Raw genomic sequence first — 21,450 nt, forward strand, 5'->3', positions numbered from 1 at the left:
CCTTTTAAAAAGTATAAACATTTTCTTAGGCCATTAAAACTTCTTTTTTTAATAGTGAGCTCTTATCAAGTGCTTGCCATTTAAGTGCTATACATATATTAACTCAAAGCTTTCATAATATCCCTATAAGGGTAGATACTGTTCCCACCATTCTAGAGATAAGAAAACTGAGCCTCAGAGAGGTTAATTAACTTGACCAGCCAAATAATTAGGAAGTGTCAGAGCCAGGGTTTAAATTCTGGAAGTTTGGGGCCAGAGCCCTGTCCTTGACCACCTCCTTAAAACATAATTTTCATCCTCCGCATAGTAATATCTTAATAATGGAAACAGCCATAGAGGTCATAGAATCTACCTGAATATTTTAAGATAAGAAGAGTAATACTGAGAGGCACAGAACAGCAGCAAAATAAAAAAAAAAATCTTTATTTAAAAGATATAAGTATCTCTTAAAACCATAAGTAAAAGCAGAATTATTTTATGTCCATTAGAATGGATGTAATATTATAGAATGTAGTAGATTATTATACCCTGCAAATGAAACATCTAATTTTCAAGCACGAAATTGTTGACATTTCGAATACATTAAGAGGAGTGATGAAAATAATAAATTTGGGATTAAAAAATTTTAAGGCAGCATCATTTACTATAATTTTTATTAGCACAATATCATGTATTTGACATGCTTTTTTTGTTTGTAAATTCATGGTTATGTCCATTTTTGTGCCACTAGAAATGGAAAAAAAGCTCTTGGAAGAAAGGACTTTAAAACAGAAAGTGGAGAACCTGTTGCTGGAAGCTGAGAAAAGATGCTCTATATTTGACTGTGACCTCAAACAGTCACAGCAGAAGATAAATGAACTCCTTAAACAAAAAGATGTGCTAAATGAGGATGTAAGTATGTTTACTAACCAGTAATAATAAACTAATGAATTAATAGTAAACTAGGTTTATTTGTAAAGGTACACTGATGGTTTTCACAGTTAAAATATTTTTCTTGTAATAGTCCACAACCTTTTAATTTTACTGAATTTGGATGATATACTAAATGAATCATAATTTGAAAAAGTTTAGTTATTTTTACCATAAAGACCGTATTTTACTGTGAAATGAATTAACTGCCTAAGGGCAAAAATCTGTTTTGCATCATCGTATATGCTGCCAGCTTCATTAATAAATCAAAATAATTTACTTACATACCAAGTATGCAATTTCTTTTTTAGGTTAGAAACTTGACATTAAAAATAGAGCAGGAAACTCAGAAGCGCTGCCTCACACAAAATGACTTGAAGATGCAAACACAGCAAGTTAACACACTAAAAATGTCAGAAAAGCAGTTAAAACAAGAAAATAATCATCTCATGGAAATGAAAATGAACTTGGAAAAACAGAATGCTGAACTTCGAAAGTAAGTTAATTGTTTGAGACCAAGTTTTACTAATATGCACAACTATCCACATATAAATTATCTTACTTTTGGTTTATCTGGGGATTTTCTTTTGACCATTTTATTTTCTTGACTTTGTTTTCTCTTTTTTTCTGTACAAGTAATATGTTGAATGCCACTGTTGTCCTTCAAGAAGATTATATTCGCTTCCTCAGCAATTTTTTCCTACTGCCACCTTATTGTGATAAAATGACAGAGAGTGTGGTGGTGGTGGAGCAGAAGAAAATGTCTGGGATTTGCACCCTGTGCTCTTAAGATTCCTGCTCAGGACTGACCCTCAAGTTTCTTGTCCATGTGTTTTTGTTTGTTCCTTTAGTACCTTTGACTTGCAAATGTTTGACTATTAAGCAAACGCCATATAAATTTTTAAATCATTTTTTTAGGATATATGCTAGTGCTCTATTTAATTTAGAAAATAAAAAACATATTGTTAAAATACTTTTAATATGTAGTAAATATACTGTTAAAGGTTGTCCCATTCAGTCATTAGTTGTATAATTACTTCTTCCCAGTGAAAACCAAAGGTCATACTGGATCCCAGTTATTTGATGAGAGGCGGTATGTAGAGTGTTAAAAAGCATGCCAGGCAAGATGTTGGTGTCAGTCCCATTCTGCTACTTCCTAGCTGACCAACATTGCGCAAAACATTTAACCTCTCTGAGCCTCTTATCATACCTACAAAAGGGCAGTAATAGCTTCCTTGTTAGGGCCCTTGTCAAGGATAGCAGTGATTTATTTACAATATGCGTACAATAAACTGTAGGGACTGTTACTGCTACAACTGTTACTGCTACTGCAGCAACTACTGCTAAGACTGTTACTCTACTCCTGTCATCATAACTGATTACCTGCTTTTTACACATGTGACAGGTCAGTAAGTTGATACTATAATACCTAGGAAAGGATATTCAAATATTGATACTACCTGGGAAAGGATGGTCAAAAAGATTTTGTTCTTTTTTGTTGATCTATGGCCTGGGTAAGCCTAGAGTCTTGAACTTCATGAGATTTCAACTTTCAAAAATTGGAACTAGAAACTTGAACAATATTCATACGTCTTCGTCTTACCTTTGTTTTTTGGTTGATCCTTCCCCCGTATATTTTCTTTATTCTTCTCTCTCATTTTAGGCTAGCTTTTTTTCATTTAATAGAAAACTTGGTCCTTCAAGAAGGATAAACTCTAGAGATATGTCTTAACATATGTCTTCATTTGTTTGAAGAGACCCTAATTTGACTTTTCTGGATCCCAAGTTCAGAAAGCATCCCAAGTGATGGGATAGAACTCACTGGCCCAGCTTTGGTGAAGAGCCTACGCTGTAGTTCGTAGGTTCTAGGGAACACAGTTTTAAAACTACTTGACTACATAGACATTCTCCATAGTATCTTTTCTAACAACAGTGTTTATATGACTGCAAAAGCTAGTTAAACATCTAGATTGTGTTTCTTCTCCTGTTCTAACTATACTTTGTTTATACCAAATTTTCGGTACTTAGTGTATATGCCTCTTTTTTTTTTTCTTTTTTTAAATAAGTGCCACATGGATCTATTGTTTCTTAATCCCTCAGTTCCTAACCCCTCCTCTCCAAAGACACCCACATTTGCAATCTTACATGGAGGTAAGATGGGTACATAAATAATTGTAATATAAGGTTAAAAAAAAATGCATGCAATGAGAACGTACATATGAAGTGCTATGTAGGCTGCATTTGAAAATGGTCAACATATATATATCTTCCTTCCTAGATTCCAGTAAAACTTAGTAAAGGAATTTTTAAATGCATAAACCTGCATCAAGAATTACAATGGATTGGAGGAAAATAAGTTCCTTTAATTAATGAAATAGTTGCAAGTTGATGGAAACCTTCTGACTAATGACGTAGAGCGAAGGGAGCAGCAGCCAGGTGTATATATGAAGGACATAGGTGGAAAAAAAGACATATTATTATTCAAAGCAAATACCTTAAAAGGGCTGGATTAAGATGTCACGCTATGAATGGAACAACCTTCTGATTATCCTCTACCACCACCCCTTGCAGTTATGTCTGTAGCCAGGCACTGCCACCACTAGGGTTCCTGTAGAGCAGTTCCCCTGAAGAAATGGGACACACCCTCTGTGGATAATTAGAACAGCTATTGTGGGGTCAGCAGCTCACAGGAAAGCCTTGCTCCTTCTGGCATTTCAGACCCCTGCTTAATGCTAGCTTTTTAAGCCTCTCATCTGAACTGAAGTTTGCCAGTTAGAAAACCCCTCCCACACATACAGAGATTAAAATTTCTGTCTCCTCCTCTGTACATAAATAACCACGTATTATACACTAGGCATTTGAGGAAAGCCTGCAGTGCTTGTGAGAGATTGTGATAAAGGAAGAGGAAAGGGCCCCCAGGTGAAACATATATCAAGGAGAAGAGAATTTAGGAAGAAAGCACAAACAAAAAAAATCTCACTGGTAACAGTGTTGAGCAAAGATTCTAGGCGATACTACTTCCATTAAACAAGAACCAGACGTAATGCAAAAGGGGCAGCTGGAATAGGAAAGAGCTCTTGAAGATTAAAGTTGACTGTCAATGTAAATTTATTAGAAGGATTTGAAGAAAAAGTCAAAGAAATTTCACAAAATGTAGAACGAGGGAATGACATGGAATATATGAGAGAAATAGGTAAGACACAGAGAGACTGTTCCAGGAATTCTACCAGACAAATAAGAATTCCAGGGGGAGGGAATTATTTAAGAACTAATGGAAAAGAATTTCCCATAGCTGAAAAGTCTTTAGATTGAAAGGACCCAGCAAAAATAAATGAAAAAATACCCGTATTTAGACATGTTCTCATGAGATTTCAAAAACAAAAGAGAAAGGATGGGCTCTTTAGATTTCTCATCTCAAACTGGGGAGGTTGTGGTTTGTGGTTGATGCCATAGGAAATGTTTAATTATGTCACTCAGGCCGGTGACACAACTATGTTGGGGGTTGGGGAGATTAGTGATGGTAAAAGCTAAATTCTCAAGTCTGGCAGCAGGGAATTGGTAAATGATATTTACATTTTATGTCAAGAAATAAGCTGAGGACATGTTTTGAAAGAACAAAACAAATGAAACCAAGTGATTTCCTCTAGGAGGTAGTATTAGGGAGTGGAGAGGTGTGGATGTGGAGACCTCTACCTTTCATTATAATTTCTTACTCTATACTATTTCATTGCAACCATATGCATGTCTTGTGGTTATTTTCTGAAGAATACTTTTCTTAAATACCTAATAAATGTTAGGTTTATAAAGTTACAGATAAATGAATAATAGCTCTTCAATAAGATCATGATATTAAAATTATGCTGGGGTTTACTGCAAGTGGGCTTATTAGCTGGTGATGGTGATACAACTTTAAAACTTTCACATTTTTGACTTAGAGAAATAAGAATCATCATTTCTTAATAATAAACTAATCAGTGGTAAAATACAGAAATGACACAGATAAATGACATTGAGTGATAACTTCCTTTTTATCTAGAGGTTTAAGGGCCTGTAAGTAAACAAAGTGACCAAGTTATATTAAATGAGAATAATAATGAAAGTCCAAAGTAATATACAAATTGAAGACATTGTGATTAAATCATTTGATCTCTCTGAGTCTTTCTTGATGTATACATTTTTTAAATATCCAAGTGGTATTCAAAAATTTTCCCACTGTAAAATACTTAGAACTATATTTACAAAATAAAAAGAAAACAGTATAAATTCCCCTTTGTGAATGCAGACGTATTTCACCTCTCCAGAGGTAACATATCTTAACAATTTGTATTTCTCTTTGTAGACCTTTTTCTATGCCTGTACCTGTACAATATATGTAGGCTTTTGAAAACCTATAATTTTTATTTTTTAATAAGCCTAGAATTATTTCAACTGAACTTCTTAAATGGGGTATTAGGCTGACTTTTAATTTTATTTTTTATTTAATTTTATTTATTTATTGAAGATTGGCATATTTACAGAAAAAGTATAAGTGTAGGGAAAAAAAAGTTGACAAGTATAGAGCTCACTGAATTTTTACGAAGTGTACAAATCTGTACATTTACCACCCAAGGTTTTAGATATAAAACCTTGTACTCCTTGCCCTCAGGCCCTCTCCCAGACTTTTTTTACTCCTCCTAAGATAGCCAATTTTGAGGTGCTCTTTTAATTCTACTACTTTGTTGGCATAGTGGCTGATTATGAGATTGCATTTATGAGAATATGTAATTTAGTGTTATTGGGTTAATATAGCACTATTTGGCCTCAAGATCCCCTTGTACTCTTAAAAATTATTGAGAGCCTGAAAAAATTTTTGTTTATGTCAGTTACAGCCAATGACGTTTTTTTGTGTTAGAAATTAAAACTGAGAAAATTCTGAAATACAAGAACATAGAAACACATATTTCATTAGCTGTTGGAGTGATGACATCATGATATGTCATATAGCCTCAAGAAAAGTCCATGTACACTAGTGAGCGAAGGAGAATTTTAAAAAAAGCAATGATGCTTAATTAGTATTAAGTAATGAAAGCAATTTGACCCCGTGGATTCTCTGAAAAAGTCTCAGAGACTCCCAGGGGTTCCCCAGACCACATTTTAAGAGGTGCTGGTTTAATATGTGTATAACTTATTTAACATTTGATTCAATGTTACCACAGAGAACGTCAAGATGCAGATGGGCAAATGAAAGAGCTCCAAGATCAGCTTGAAGCGGAACAGTATTTCTCAGTAAGCTCCAGACACATTAATTTGAAAATTGTTGTATTTGTAAAATTTAAAAATAAAATGTTCCGGGGTGGCCGGATAGCTCAGTTGGTTAGAGCGCGGTGCTCTTAACAATAAGGTTGCCGGTTGAGTCCCCACATGGGCCACTGTGAGCTGCGCCCTCCACCAGTAGATTGAAACAACTACTTGACTTGGAGCTGATGAGTCCTGGAAAAATGCACTAAAATAAATAAAAGTTTAACAAAACCAAAAAAAAAAAAAAAAAAAAAAAAATGCTGCAAGACCAGGAGAATGATTCCTGTCTTTAGAATAGATTATTAAGAGTAAACACCAAGCAGAGTTTTGGATGGGATATTTTGTACCGCACAACTCATAAAAAGAACAACTGGGCAAAAGACTACATAGTTAACAGAAATCTAATATCATTGTTAGAAAAATAGTTCTGAGTACATGCCCATACCCAATAAAGTTGATCAAAAGCATTGCTTTTTGCGGAAGAATATATTTTCATAATGAAAGAAATAAAATTGTCCTTTTAATATTTGTACTTTTTTGAGCTCAGTTTTAAAATATGAAACAGTAGCTGTTACCTGTTTCATTGATTTAAGCCAACAAAATTTTCTTGTTAAATTAGTAATATTTTTCTTTGTCACTTCATTGATCCTACCAATCTGTCATTTAATGAGAAATCTCATTGTGATAGTTGAAAATCATGCTTCTAATTATAAGCTGAACTTTTATTTTTTAATTGGCTAATTACAAGAAAATAAAAAAGCTCATTAAACTGTTAATTTGCTCAGGGTCTCAGCATTGCTTAGTGGTATGAACATATTTGTATGTACTGGATAGGTTTTTGAATGTAGAAACTATATTTTTGATGATGATACATGTCATGTTTCTGTTATATTTTGCTATTTAGACCCTCTATAAAACACAGGTTAGGGAACTGAAAGAAGAATGTGAAGAAAAGACCAAACTTTGTAAAGAATTACAGCAAAAGAAACAGGAATTACAGGATGAAAGGTAAGGACAAGAGCCTCTCTCTTTTGCTCATAGCCATGTACCTTGCTCTTAGAACAATGCCTGCTATAGTCTAAATAAAAATTTGTTGATGAAGTGAATTAGACAAAAACTTTGACTTCGTAGTAAAAATTGAACAATAAAATGATGTGTCTCTAAAATGTAGGGACTCCTTGGCTGCTCAACTGGAGATCACCTTGACCAAAGCAGATTCTGAGCAGCTGGCTCGTTCAATTGCTGAAGAACAATATTCCGATTTGGAAAAAGAGAAAATCATGAAAGAGCTGGAGATCAAAGAGATGATGGCTAGGCACAAACAGGAGCTCACTGAAAAAGATGCTACAATTGCATCTGTAAGTAAAATTCTTGGTTCTTTTTTTATTATAATTAAATTACTATATTATAAATCTTCCTTAGAAGCACTAGGAAAGTAACGTAGATCTAAATGAAAAACTGTACATGCTCTGACCACAAGATTTTTGATCTAGTTAACCATCAGCTTCTCAGTGTTGTTTAACAAAAAGGCTCAAAAAAACCCCCACTTCCTTTGCTTAATTCAGAGTTAAAGGACTAAAGTGAAAAGGAAATACCAAATGTAGAATAGTTTAAGCCGGTTTTTTTTTGTTGTTGTTAAAGTTTATTTCAAAAGAATCTTGAAACTACCATGAAGGTAGTTATATGCAGGTTGAAAAGAAATTGCAATTAAAATTTCAAAGAGAAGTAAAATATCAAGTAGTTGAGTTTGCCTTATCACTTATCCAGCTTTATTAAAATGTAATTTAAAAATGTATTAGAACAGGGATATTTAATCCTGTTCAGTGGGAACCAGCAGGGAGGCCAGAAATAGATTCATGCACATACAGGAACTTGGTATATGATGGAAGTGGTAATATATAAATCGGCGGGAAAGGAAACAGCCTTAATAAATAGTTTTGGAAAAACTATGTGTGTAACAGAATAAAATTAGAGTCATACCTTTTTACCACATAGAAAAGTAAATTGTAGTTATCTTAAGGACCTAAATATGAAAAATAAAAATTTAAAGTATTAGAACAGAACCCAAAACTTACTTATAGCAGTTGACAACCAATAAATGACACAGAGAAGTTTGTAATGTATTTATTAAATAAGGGATTAGTATCTAGAATATATGTGGAACTCCGACAATTCAGTAAGAAAAAGTTAAATAATCTAGAAGAAAAATTGGCCAAAAGAAAAAAACCTAAAAATACAAAGATGCTTAACCTCACTCCTCCTTGGGAAAACACTATAAAATAACTTTGAAATGCCATATTATACCCATCACACTGGCAAAAATTCAGTATCTTTGCTAATTTCAAATGTTTGAAAGATGTCTGGAAAATGACATTCTTATTACTACTATGGGGAGTGTAGATTTAGTATGGAATAGCATAGTATAGGAAATACTAAGGCAATTTCTAGTAAATTTTAAATATTCATATTATCCAAAGAAAGTCCACATTAACATAAATATGCATGAATTTCAGGCACAATACTCATAGCACCATAAATGTTAATAACAAAAATTCAGATGTCTTATGAATTGATGAACGAGTGAATAAATGAAATGTAGAAGATGGAACCTACTGTATCAGTTAAAGTGAATTAATTAGGTCTTTGTATGTATCAGTAACTTAAGTCTTAATATAATATCTAGTGAAAGATAAATACAGCATGTTGTTATTTATGGACAATTTAAAATCACATAAACTGCACTTTCATGTGTGTATAAAAACGTATACAGTCATGGATGGAAAGAATGAATACATGATTCAAAGTAAAAATTCCTTCAGGAAGGAAGAATAGGAATAGGATTTGGAAAGAATATGAAAGGATGTCAACAACTTTAGTAAAACTTTATGTTTTAAAATAATATTCTGAAAGAAATACTGCAGTTTTAGATTTTGTTTATTCTGCATGATGGATGCAGAACTTTATTGTAGCATTTGCTTTTTTTAGTTTATTAAATGTTTTTCTTATTAAAGTATTGCTAAGGAATTTTGAGAGGAGCAATTTGTGGTTTCCTAGGATGTCTATGAAGTCTATTATGGTTAGTAAAACTCTTCAAGAGTGAAGTTTGTTAAGGTAGTGCAAAGGCAAGAAGTGTAGAGATAGATGTTCTAGAAAAACAAGAGTTTTAGCAACATTCTAGGATATTTTCATTTTGAATTATTGCTTTATAACTTAAATTTGTAAATTGGGATATGATGTTTATTCCACTTTAATTTCTTAGCTTGAAGAAACCAATAGGACACTTACTAGTGATGTTGCCAATCTTGCAAACGAGAAAGAAGAATTAAATAACAAACTGAAAGATGCCCAAGAACGTATGTATTAACAAATAATGAAGTTTGTTTTAAATATAACTAATGGTTGTCAGTGATGTACTTATCCATATAATGTTTTACATTTTTCTGTGTTTCAGAGCTATCGAGGTTGAAAGATGAAGAGATAAGTGCAGCAGCTATTAAAGCACAATTTGAGAAGCAGCTGTTAACAGAGAGAACACTCAAAACTCAAGTATGTACAATAAACTCTAAGTAGGATTTTGAATTGTTTTTAGTTATCTCTTTTACAAATTTTACTTCTAGCATTACAGATTGGCAGTAGTAGTCATTAAAGGTATCAGTATTTATGAACATTCACAATTAATCTGATTTTTGCCACGTTGGGAAAAGCTAGAATTAGGCATTGTCCAGTTCAATGTTTATTAAAGTTTTTCTTAATTTTTCCATATGGAATCACATTCACTCCTAATTTTTTATTGTAACTTTCAAGTTTTTCTGCTTTTTAGAAACTATAGACAATGATAATTTGCTGACAGCCTAAAGGAGGGTCATTTAGTCTGAAAAAGGTACTTGTGATTGTTGACTATCCTTCTGCCAACTTCATGGTGAGGTGTATACACAGCACGGATACTATGGGTGCCAGATGCTCTGCTTTGTGGTTGGATGTGTTGTATTTTATTAATGTGAATCCAATGCAAAATCCTCTTCAGGATGAAAGAAGATCTGCCTAATAAAAGTCTCTCTGGGAACTAAAAACTCAAAGTGGTAGAAAGTGACATCAGATCAAACCTATAAACATTTGAATCACGGTTCTCAGAAAACATAAGTGAAAAATGAATGGAGCACAGATTGGAGAAAGACAATGAGTAATGAAGGAGGTGTATTACTTAATATAGGTGTTTCTTTGTGGCTCTGTGCTTAGGGAAGGAGACTATAAGTGGTTATATAACTTGATATTGGTGAGTTACCAAGAAACCATCAACATAATTTATTTTAATTATTTATATACTTTTATGTTTTAAGGCTGTGAATAAATTGGCTGAGATCATGAATCGAAAAGAACCTGTCAAGCGTGGTAGTGACACAGACGTGCGGAGAAAAGAGAAGGAGAATAGAAAGCTACATATGGAACTAAAATCTGAACGTGAGAAATTGACCCAGCAGATGATCAAGTATCAGAAAGAACTGAATGAAATGCAGGCGGTAAGAATACTCTTTGAACTCTAGATTGACGATTTCTTTTTAAGAAGTAGAATTATTTTCATATCTGTATATTATTTGTTATAGAACATTTCTATTACTTAGTAATTATTGAACTAAGAAGCAAAACTGTGAGATATATGACATCCGATTAATTTAATGTAATTTAATTTCTCATAGCAAATAGCTGAAGAGAGCCAGATTCGAATTGAACTGCAGATGACACTGGACAGTAAAGACAGTGACATTGAGCAGCTGCGGTCACAGCTCCAGGCCTTACACATTGGTATGGATAGTTCGAGTATAGGCAGTGGACCAGGGGAAGCCGAGGCAGATGATGGGTTTCCAGGTACAAATTTGTTTTCAGCCTTTATGTTTATTTTTTTAAAACCTGTTGTCTTAAATATAAATGTGTCGATTGTTTTAAGTCCTGTGACTGACTTTTGCTCTTGAGGAAAAATGTCATTTCTTTAGGGGAAAAACCTTCTTGGAGTGGGGATTCAAATGACAGTTTAAACTTATTTTACTACTGATTTTTGACAAAATTTTTCATTAAAATATGCAAAAGAAAATTCCACATATTGAATTATTTAAATCAGCTCTTTATATATTATCGATAACTCTCTTTTTAAGCTTTCATTTTATTTTCTCTTCACTTTTTTCTGCATTCTTACTTTCTTTTCTATGTTGGGTGTTTAGTTCATATCACTCAGTCACACACTATGGAATCCATGTCATTCACCTACCGACGTTCCTCTACCTCTCTCAATATTGCCACTAAGCCTTCCAGTTCTCATATGCTTCTTGACTCTGATTCTGACTCAGAAGAAGAATCTTTGCCTTATTTACCTATTTCATCGGAACCTAATGATACAGGTGATATCCTGAAAATCTTGAACCTTTGGGGTTTTTTCCACTACTTTTATTTTAGTCCTTGTGAAAAACTTTCGTAACAATTAATACTAACTCTAACAAGTTACTCTAGTCTCAGTTAAAAAGAAAGTGCTGCATGAACAAAGTGTTTGTTTTTAAGGTATTTGTACACAGCATTGCTATTACAATCGATAGATTTATTTTGTTGGCTTACAAGAAATGAGGTGCAGTACCTTGTATCCTTTAAGAGCATATGGTTTCACTGCCTGTTTCATCCATTTTCAACCAAGAAGAAATTCTTTCTCAAGTTTCATATCAAGGGTGACAGTACAGAAAAAGCACAGAGACTGTTTCAGAGGATTTGTTTAGGTTTTTATTAAGTACTTGCCTAGTCAGCATTTTGCTAGGCCTCAAAAGAGAGTACAAGACAATTTGACCTGGTGTTTGCCCTTATAGTTTAAATGAAGGAAGGTGGAACACACATAAAATTGTCATGCTTAACACAAAGTTAGTATAAGTACAAAAATTTTGCTCTTGAGATAATCTGTAAAGTGATAAATGTCAGCAACATCACAAGCATCCTTGCTTGTGATAAAAGTGGCCTCTGGTTAGTAATTGCATCTGGACAGGTAGGAGCTACTGGACACTTCTGCCAATGACCCAGAGAAGAAAAGCCAAAACTAGGTGGAAGACATCAGCCTAGAGATTCAGCCTACTTGGTACTGACCAGAAACAGCCAAAAGAGAACATCACAGAATGAGCCCATGCAAATCAAGTTGTTGATTGTACTGGGAAAAAGTAACTCAAAGTATGAGGCTCAGACTTCAGGCTGATAGGATGTGGATGCCATTATGTATGATATAAAATGGTGCACGCGTGCTTGTGCAAACACACCCCCCCACACACACACTATATATATAACATATAAATTAAATATTTGATTGCTCCAGGTCACATGAATGCACAAATTTATATGAATGCAAAAAAGAGCAATTGGTTTGCTTTTGTCTCTTGAACACATCGTCCTTGTAGGAGAAAAACCTGTGCAATAATTTATTTCCCTCCCTTCCTTCCTCTTTCATACTCATAATTAAAAACATATGGCATACACACATAAGCTAGAAATGAGAATAAATGCAAAACAAAAAAACATTTAATGTAAATGCCACAGGAAATTAGTGTATGAGCAGATGAATGTAAAGTAAAACGTAGTCTTATTAACTGAATTCAAAGTAAAGTAACTAGAGTTACACTGTCACCACATTCCTTAGGTATATGTCACTATATAATTTAAATCATAAGTGATTGTGTTGAAGTTGTTTTAGAGCTTAGCAATAAAATCATTTCAGTCTTGTGCATACTCTTAGAGGTCATCTGATTTAGTCCCTTAAACTGGTGTAGGACCGTGTCCAGACAGTTGAGTATATGGGCTGTTTGTAATGACAGCATTTCTGTTCATACGGTCTGGAAGGTGTTGATCTGAGAGAGAGTAGAGTATAGGTGCTGGAGTCAGAGACGTGTCCCTGTGTGACCTTTCTGTGGGGTTGTGAGGGTCAAAGAAAAATTTATACAAAGCATCTAGCACAGTTCAGGCATGTCGTAAAAGTTAAATAAATGATAGCTACTTTTATTAGCATGACCTCAAAAAATGGTTATTTCACTTAATTATTTCATTAAAATATACTGATCAAATGCCAGTAGAACAAATTCTAAGGATTCAGTTTCCTTTATTGAACTAGAATTTTACTGATATTGGTGTTTTTGAAATTAGAAATCTCTTGGTTATATTGCAACTCATTGACCAAATTCGATTTGTAATTTACACAATTTTATTTCATTTTATAAACATTCTAAAAATTCATATTCTCTGAACATGCAATTACTCACTTAAAATGTTTTCTCTTCGAAGAAAATGCACAGCATATCTATAGTTAGGCCTCCTTCCAAAGGGAAAATAAAGGATTCTAATACAGGTGTTATCTGTGAGAACAGAGAGCTGCTTCTCTTTCTTGCAACTTTTCTGCTAAACTTTGCAAATGCATGAGTTTAATCAGAGGCATTTGACTTTATAAACTATAAAATATATATTTCCAATGTGATATAACCTGGATTTTGTTTTGCATTGCATAACTTGCTTATACTGATCCTGCATTTATTATATCCTAGATAATGTGCAGTGATAAATTCTGAAGGGCTTATTTGACTTGTTTTGTGAGTTTTAAATTCCTCATTTTCTTAGGAGAATTGTTACATTTGTCCTCATTTCTTGTGCTTATTTATAGAATCAAGACTAGAGGGATGGCTTTCATTGCCTGTGAGAAACAACACTAAAAAATTTGGATGGGTTAGAAAGGTAATTGGTATTTTTGAATATGTTTCTTTTGCTTTGTTTTTGGTTTAGCTACATAGCCTTTTCACTTTTGTAGTTGTAAAATGTATGTACCTTGAACTTTGAGACACAAAACTTGTTTGAACTTTCTGATTTTTAATGCTGTGATTTTACGTATCTTTGTGAAATACTTTTTCACCATTAATATGTTGTTAATAATAAACCAGGTTTTGATGTTAGGAAAACAGAAAGAAGCTTGTTGACCTTTGTGTTTTTGCTTTTTCAGTGGTAAAATGACAGAAAGACCCATTTATTTCTTTTCCTCTGTTACTATGATTATTAATGTTATTATGTTCATTTTTGGTAAGAATCTTAGTCCATTCAGGCTGCTATAACAAAATACCACAAACTGGGTAGCTTATGAACAACAGAAACTTATTTTTCACAGTTCTGGAGGCTGGAAGTCCAGGGTGCCAGCATGGTTGGATTCTGGTGAAGGCCCTCTTCCGGGTTGCAGACTTCCCGCTGTATCCTCACATGGTAGAAGGGGCTGGAGATGTCTCTGAACCCCTTTTAATGAGAGCATTAATCCCATTCATGAAGGCTCTGCTCTTGTGACCTAATCACCTTCCAAAGGCCCCTCCTCCTAATACCATCCCATTATGTGTTTGGATTTAACATATGAATTTGGGGGGAGCATAAACATTTAAACCATAGCAATAAGGTTACTTACACTATTGGGTCTTGGCGCTAAATCAGTCCAAAACATATTTGAATTCATTTTCTTCCCAATTTGCTTACTTAAATTATATGCAAACAAAATGTATTGTTATTTTAAGGAAGACTTTTCTAAGAATGTATTAAGACTGTTTTAGGTATTTAACTTAAGTATTTTATGTGATATTGATTGCTAATATAGAATTTATTTTCAAAGAAAGTAAGTTATATATCAACTTTAATCATTGTTTAATTCCTTCCCTCCCTCTTTTTAACAGTATGTGATTGTAAGCAGTAAGAAGATTCTTTTCTATGACAGTGAACAAGATAAAGAACAATCTAATCCTTACATGGTTTTAGATATAGAGTAAGTGTTTTTATTAGAATACTTAGAAACTTCAGTTTTTAAAGTGTAAGAAAGTAACATGACATTTTTTATAAAGATAGTATAATATATTAGTCATCGGTACATGTATTTATTCATATAGTATAAGCTCCTGCTGTACTATTGTTACATTTTATTATATTTGCTTTATATAGATGAAAGGCTGGGATATAGAGTTAGCTAAAAACATCTTTATTTCATGGGTCTTTTAATATGTTGTGTTTTTTTTAACTAATAAAACTTTCTGAGTTATCAAAAATTTCTCAAAATCTCAGAGTGATTGAATTAATAGAACAAGATGTTCTCTGACCTTCTAACATAGGTCAAAGAAGTTCATTTTAACTTCTGACATAAGTATAAGATAACTAATGTAATTTAATCTTTTGGTAATATTTTATTCCCTTTAAAAATATCTTTTATAGCAAGCTATTTCATGTACGACCAGTTACACAGACAGACGTATATAGAGCAGATGCTAAAGAAATTCCAAGGATATTTCAGGTAAACGTAGTTTTATTTTGTTTTTGGTTAGTTGGTTGGTTTTGTTTTTTTGTTTTGTTTTTTTACCTTTAGAGATTGTCAGTGTGACATGATATATCAAATTTTTTAATTCTTGGGCCATCTTTAGATTACCTTTCAATTTTAGTCCCATTTAAAGATCGTTCATTCTTCTGTGACTTTCATGCCTAGTCTGGATATATCTTCATTCCTCTCGCCATTTTACTTTTTTTAAACAAGATTTTTTTTTTTTTTTTTATTGGGTAACTGTGTTTTTTCCAGGACCCATCAGCTCCAAGTCGTTGTCCTTCAGTCTAGTTGTGGAGGCACAGTTTACCTCCAAGTCCATTCACCATTTTTCCTTCTACTATTTCCATTTTAAAATAAGCCAAACCACCAGCTAGTTACTGAGTTCCTTCTATGTAACAGCCATTGTGCTTGGTGCACTATGGGGGAGTTACTTTCTGGATGCTTATTAGGTGTGTTTGGAGTACATCCTTTCCTCTTTTCCTTTCTTTCTCAATTCTCCAAAAACAAATCTTTTCAGTTAAAGCTGTGTTTGAATGTATCACCAGTTTTCTGTTTTTTGAGAATCATCAAGCATCAAGTCATATAATTGCCACATTTCTTCAGGTGATTATTTTGAACATTCCCTCCCAGGAAAACTTTCTGACACCCATCAAGTGCAAATTTACCTTTTGCTGGCCTATTCTTATAAAAGTGCTGAAACATAGTAAGATGTCATGGGCAAAAAAAGGCACCATTTGAACAGGATGGATTCTTTTGACATGGGAGCCAGAGTGACTGTATAGTGACTTATCTCACATAAGCTCTTGATGAGACAGAGCCTACTAACGTTTGAATGTCAGATGCATTTTCTTCTTACTGAATAATTTAGGCTAATCTTATTTTATGTATAAGAATTGTTACTGCATAAAAATAACATGTTTAGAAATCATTCATTGTTCTCTTTGGTATTTGTAGATTCTGTATGCCAATGAAGGAGAAAGTAAGAAGGAACAAGAATTTCCAGTGGAGCCAGTTGGAGAAAAATCCAATTATATTTGCCACAAGGGACATGAATTCATTCCTACTCTCTATCATTTCCCAACCAACTGTGAGGCTTGTATGAAGCCATTGTGGCATATGTTTAAACCTCCTCCTGCTTTAGAGTGCCGTCGCTGCCACATTAAATGTCATAAAGATCACATGGACAAAAAGGAGGAGATTATAGCACCTTGCAAAGGTAAATAGTACATTAACTTGCTCCATCAGTATTATTTATGTTTATATCACTTTAAACATTAATTTTTTCACATATTTCTTTATAGTGTATTATGATATTTCAACGGCAAAGAATCTATTGATATTAGCAAATTCCACAGACGAGCAGCAAAAGTGGGTTAGTCGGTTGGTGAAAAAGATACCTAAAAAGCCTCCAGCTCCAGACCCCTTTGCACGGTCATCTCCTAGAACTTCAATGAAGATACAACAAAACCAGTCTATCAGACGGCCAAGTCGACAGCTTGCCCCGAACAAGCCAAGGTAATAAATAAAATTGTGGTAAAAATTAAAGTGTTTTTAGAAACATTTTGCTATTTATATTCAGACTATAAACTTTTCTAATTAGTTTTCCTTTGCTTGGTATTTTAGTGAACCATGGAATACCAAATGTTTGAAACTGTTCTAGTGTGCATATCTCATTCATTGATTTGGATGAGTGTAATACAAATTTATTTAGTAAATCACACACATACGTTACACTCAACTAAAAATATATAAAGGGCTTGTTTTTGTCCTGTTTATGTATATAACCATAACATTTAAGGATTTTATAAGCACAGGGACTGACTTACTGATTTAGTAGACAAGAAGCACCCACAGACCTTTAAGTGTCAGGTACGCATACATATTGTGTTTAATATTGAAAATCTCGTAAACCTCTTTTATGATGACATGGGACGCAGGACTGAAACATCCTTAAGTCTTAATTCAAATCTATAAGTTTAAAATAATAATTTGTCTTTGACTTAAAGAACAATATAGATCAGCTTTAAAAATGCAAATATTAACTAATGGGTAAAGTGGACATTCCCTATAATTGAGGTAGAGTTAGGAATATGGAGTAAGTTCAGGGATCATCATTAATGCACAAAAACATTTTTTGGAGGCATTTTTATATGGCTATATTATAGTAATTTAATTCTTAATTCAGAATGGCCATTTTTTGGCTTACTAAATACTACAGAACTTATAAATACAGCTATTCATTGAAACTATCATGAAGAGTTGGTTAGCTAAAGGATAAAGTATACACTTTGATCAGGTATCTAATTTCAGGTATCCTTTTTGTTCCCTAACGCAGGACCTTCAGTGCATCAATAATGATATGCATTGTCTGTATTATCAGAAAGCTTTTCATTCTAACCACAAACATCTTATATGAAACTTTTCTTGAAACTAATATCTCAAGGAAATAATTTAGAATGACAAAGGTAGAATTGATGTTTCAGCAGTGAAAATGTTGAGATTTTGTATGAGGTATGCTAAAAAAAATTATAAAATTAGTGATTATATAATAGTAATTAAGCTGAAGAAACTTAAAGCATTCAGAGACACTGAAGATCATTACTTATACCATGTGCAAAACATCTAAAAATTATGAAATTTCTAGTATTAATATTATAGAACTATTAATGCATAATGCTATTTTAATACCTTACAATATACAGTGCTTTGCAGCTTCTGAAGTGCTTCCATATGTATTGTTCTCTCATTTAACTTTTTATATATTCTCTTATTTGACTCTTAAAATGCTCCTGTGGAGTAGATGAGACATTGTCTTTTTGATTCAGACTCTAGAAGGGCAAATAATTTGTTTAGTTTCAGGACTATAAGAACTCCAGTCCTTTTGATATGCTTTACTCTTTTGTGCTGTTTGACAAGTTAATGACTTCACTACATATGATAACACATAGAAATAGTTTATGAAGCAATTTTCAGACAAAGTGAGGCATGTTTTCAATTACATAACAGTTTTCATGTTCACTGACTTAAATACTTTCCTGCTTCTCCTTCCCCCGCCCCCCAATTCAGCATTATGGTCTATTTGAAGCACATTTACTTTTGATTTTGTTACTTTTTGTTTTAGTTCTGGCCCTGCCCTTCGAATCATTCTTCATTGATTTTTTAATACATTTTGCATAGCAACAGTAAGTAATAGGGATTTCTTTCTCACAACTGTGCATGTAGATAAAAACTAATAGCAAAACTGACTGAAATGTATAGGGTATTTTTGTGGAAATTTTTAAATCTAATATACTCTTCCAAATTTTAAATGTAAAGATGGGCACATTTAAAATATAATTTTCTATTTTATTATGCCTCTGCAACATTATTTCCATTGTTTTTAACATCTGTGCCTCCGTTGCTTCACTAACTCATGAAATCGTATCAGTGTCTGTCTTACATAACTCACCTACAGTTTGCATTCCATTTTGGGTGTCACGTTTTAAGAGTAGCATACACAAATTGGAGGGTATACAAAAGAAAATGACTGAGGTAGTAGTGGGTCATCTGAAAGTATTACACATGTAGCAAGTGAAGAAACTAAAGACATTTAGTCTTCTGAAGAAATGATTTGAAAGGATGGGAGATCATAAATAGCAATAAAGATTTAAAGTATAAAGTACTTTTCCTTGGGAGATGTATTAGAAGAAGAACCAAGCAGAGAGGCACATTTTTAATTCAGCAAGGGAAAACTATCAGGCAATCAGAGATTTCCAAAATAGGAAAAATCAGCGTGCTCTAGAAGAGTGAGTGCCCTGTTGCCACAGGTGTTTACCCGACGACTGCTTGGCAAAACTGTTAGAGAGCAGCGCTCCTCAATCTGTTGTGTGTCCACAATCTGACACCGAGTGGCATGGCTCTAGAGAGGAGTCCATTGACTACATGGCCTTTAATATTCTACTAATTTATAAATATTCCTATAGATGTGTAGGTAGAGCTGTTAAAGGATCATCCAAGAAAATTTAGGAACAGAATTTCTGCTGTATATCAGCAGTAATTAATATCTAACTCTTCATTTGTGTTTAATACTAGTCTTAGCACTAATCACATGGTGTCTTAAAATAAATGTTTGGCTTTGTTAGATATTAAATATACATATATTTATGTACACACTGAAACATAATACCCACAAATACACCTGATCTTTGTTTTTTTTAACTTTTTCTCAGTGTCTTTGTCTTGTTGACAACTGTACCGTTTCATTTTTTCCTTTGGCTTCTGTGACATTCTTTGTTTTGATTCTTCTCTTAACTCTCTCTGCAGCACTTCCCTTTTTCTGTAGTGAAGTGTTTTAAAGTAATAGTTAAATAAGCGTTAGCTATTAGTATTATACAAAATAACATTTTTTTGAGGGCATTTTATATGCCAGGCACTACACTAGTCAGAGGTTTAACTGTACTAATTTATCTTCATAACCACCCTGTGATTTAGCTATTAATGTCTCCATTTAACAGATGAGGAGACTAAGACACGGAAACATTGAGTGCCCAAGGTCACACAGCTAATAGGTAGCAGGGCCATGAGTTCAGATCCAGATAGTCTGGATCCAGATTCTGCATTCTCAACTGTGATGCTCCCCCTGCCTCACAGCAGTGCGAGTAGAAATGAATTGACAGTTTATAAAATGTGTAGAAATGCTATTCTATAGGAATGTTTTCTTGGTGATTTCGAATTAAAATTAAAATACTATACTAGGAAAGTATAATATTTGTGAATAAAGTGCTGATTTTTGATAGTTTGGGGAGATACTAATTTGTTTCAATGCCAGACACAAAATACTGGTCTCTGTTGAGGGTTTTTCTCTTCCATGATTTTTCTTTTAAAGATCTCTCTTTTTTTTTTAATGTAATATTTAAGCAGAAAAGTATAAAACAAAAATGCAAAAAATTCTCATTTATCCAGTTTTAAGAAATAAAACATTGCCAACACAGTTAACACAAGAGTAGAGGGAGCTGTTATGTCATCATTATCTTATTTTTGTCCTTTTCCATTTCTAAATATGAGGAAATTAACAGAGTAACTATTTGAGAAAAAAATAAAGAAGTTATACACAGCTTGAAGTGTCAAAAATCCATAAATGAAGTAGAAGAAAATAGGTGACTATGTATCTGACCTTGGATTGGAGAAGAACTTTCTAAGAATAAAAACAAAGAAAGTCAAATTAAAGCATTGTAAATTTTAAAAATACCATATATTTGCAATATATAGTATCTTGGTATATAGAATTCTTATATAAATCGTTAAGAAAAAGATGATTGCCTCTTCCCAATATAAAAATTAGTGAGGAACATGCAGGCATTGCCATAAATACGAAAAAGTGAAAACCCTGATTATTAAGCAAAGAAATTAAAACTATGTTAGAACCATTTTCACGTGCCAAACTGGTACGGATTAAGAAATTCTGTATTGGTGAGATGTGAGGAAAGGGGCATTCTGACATTCTGTTAGTAGAACTCAAAATTAAGTACACCCTTTCTGAAGCAGTCTTTGGCAGTAAGTTTCACGGCCTGAAGTGATTGATTAATTAAATGGATGAGATAGACAATCGAACAGATAATTACAGTACTATTTAAAATGTTTATAATAGATTCGTGAATGAGTATTATGGGAGAACAAAGAAAATACGGAGAATTCTGCCTGAAGGCATCAAGAAAAGCCTCAAAAAAAGAGGAGGGTCAGTAATTTTCCAGACAAAGAAATAAGGGAAAAGACAATTCCGGGAAAAATGTGACGTACAGAGGTACTGAGTTGCCAGAACTACGTACTTAGGTGTTTGTAATGTTTTACTGGGTTATGGTGCAGAGAGGGTAGACAGACCTGGGTAGAAGATGACACAGGAGAGAAACCTGTGAGCCAGAATCAGAGGGACCATATACACT

At 33.3% G+C, this 21,450-nt stretch overlaps 1 protein-coding gene across 1 annotated transcript in view; it reads left to right on the forward strand.

Annotated features, from left to right (window-relative positions):
- Positions 1-21,450, forward strand: part of ROCK2 (Rho associated coiled-coil containing protein kinase 2) — a 108,141-nt gene that overhangs the window by 80,543 nt on the left and 6,148 nt on the right. The window contains exons 19-32 of the mRNA XM_019750089.3: positions 731-891; positions 1,221-1,405; positions 6,105-6,174; positions 7,091-7,194; positions 7,358-7,544; positions 9,446-9,539; positions 9,638-9,732; positions 10,524-10,703; positions 10,881-11,049; positions 13,856-13,926; positions 14,898-14,986; positions 15,427-15,505; positions 16,487-16,748; positions 16,834-17,047. Of these exons, the coding sequence (XP_019605648.1) occupies positions 731-891; positions 1,221-1,405; positions 6,105-6,174; positions 7,091-7,194; positions 7,358-7,544; positions 9,446-9,539; positions 9,638-9,732; positions 10,524-10,703; positions 10,881-11,049; positions 13,856-13,926; positions 14,898-14,986; positions 15,427-15,505; positions 16,487-16,748; positions 16,834-17,047 (1,960 nt within the window). The remainder of the gene's footprint in view (positions 1-730; positions 892-1,220; positions 1,406-6,104; positions 6,175-7,090; positions 7,195-7,357; positions 7,545-9,445; positions 9,540-9,637; positions 9,733-10,523; positions 10,704-10,880; positions 11,050-13,855; positions 13,927-14,897; positions 14,987-15,426; positions 15,506-16,486; positions 16,749-16,833; positions 17,048-21,450) is intronic.

The sequence above is a fragment of the Rhinolophus sinicus genome, chromosome 2 (genome assembly GCF_057876585.1).
Source record: "Rhinolophus sinicus isolate RSI-liver-muscle chromosome 2, RSI-T2T, whole genome shotgun sequence".
Classification (NCBI taxonomy): domain Eukaryota; kingdom Metazoa; phylum Chordata; class Mammalia; order Chiroptera; family Rhinolophidae; genus Rhinolophus; species Rhinolophus sinicus.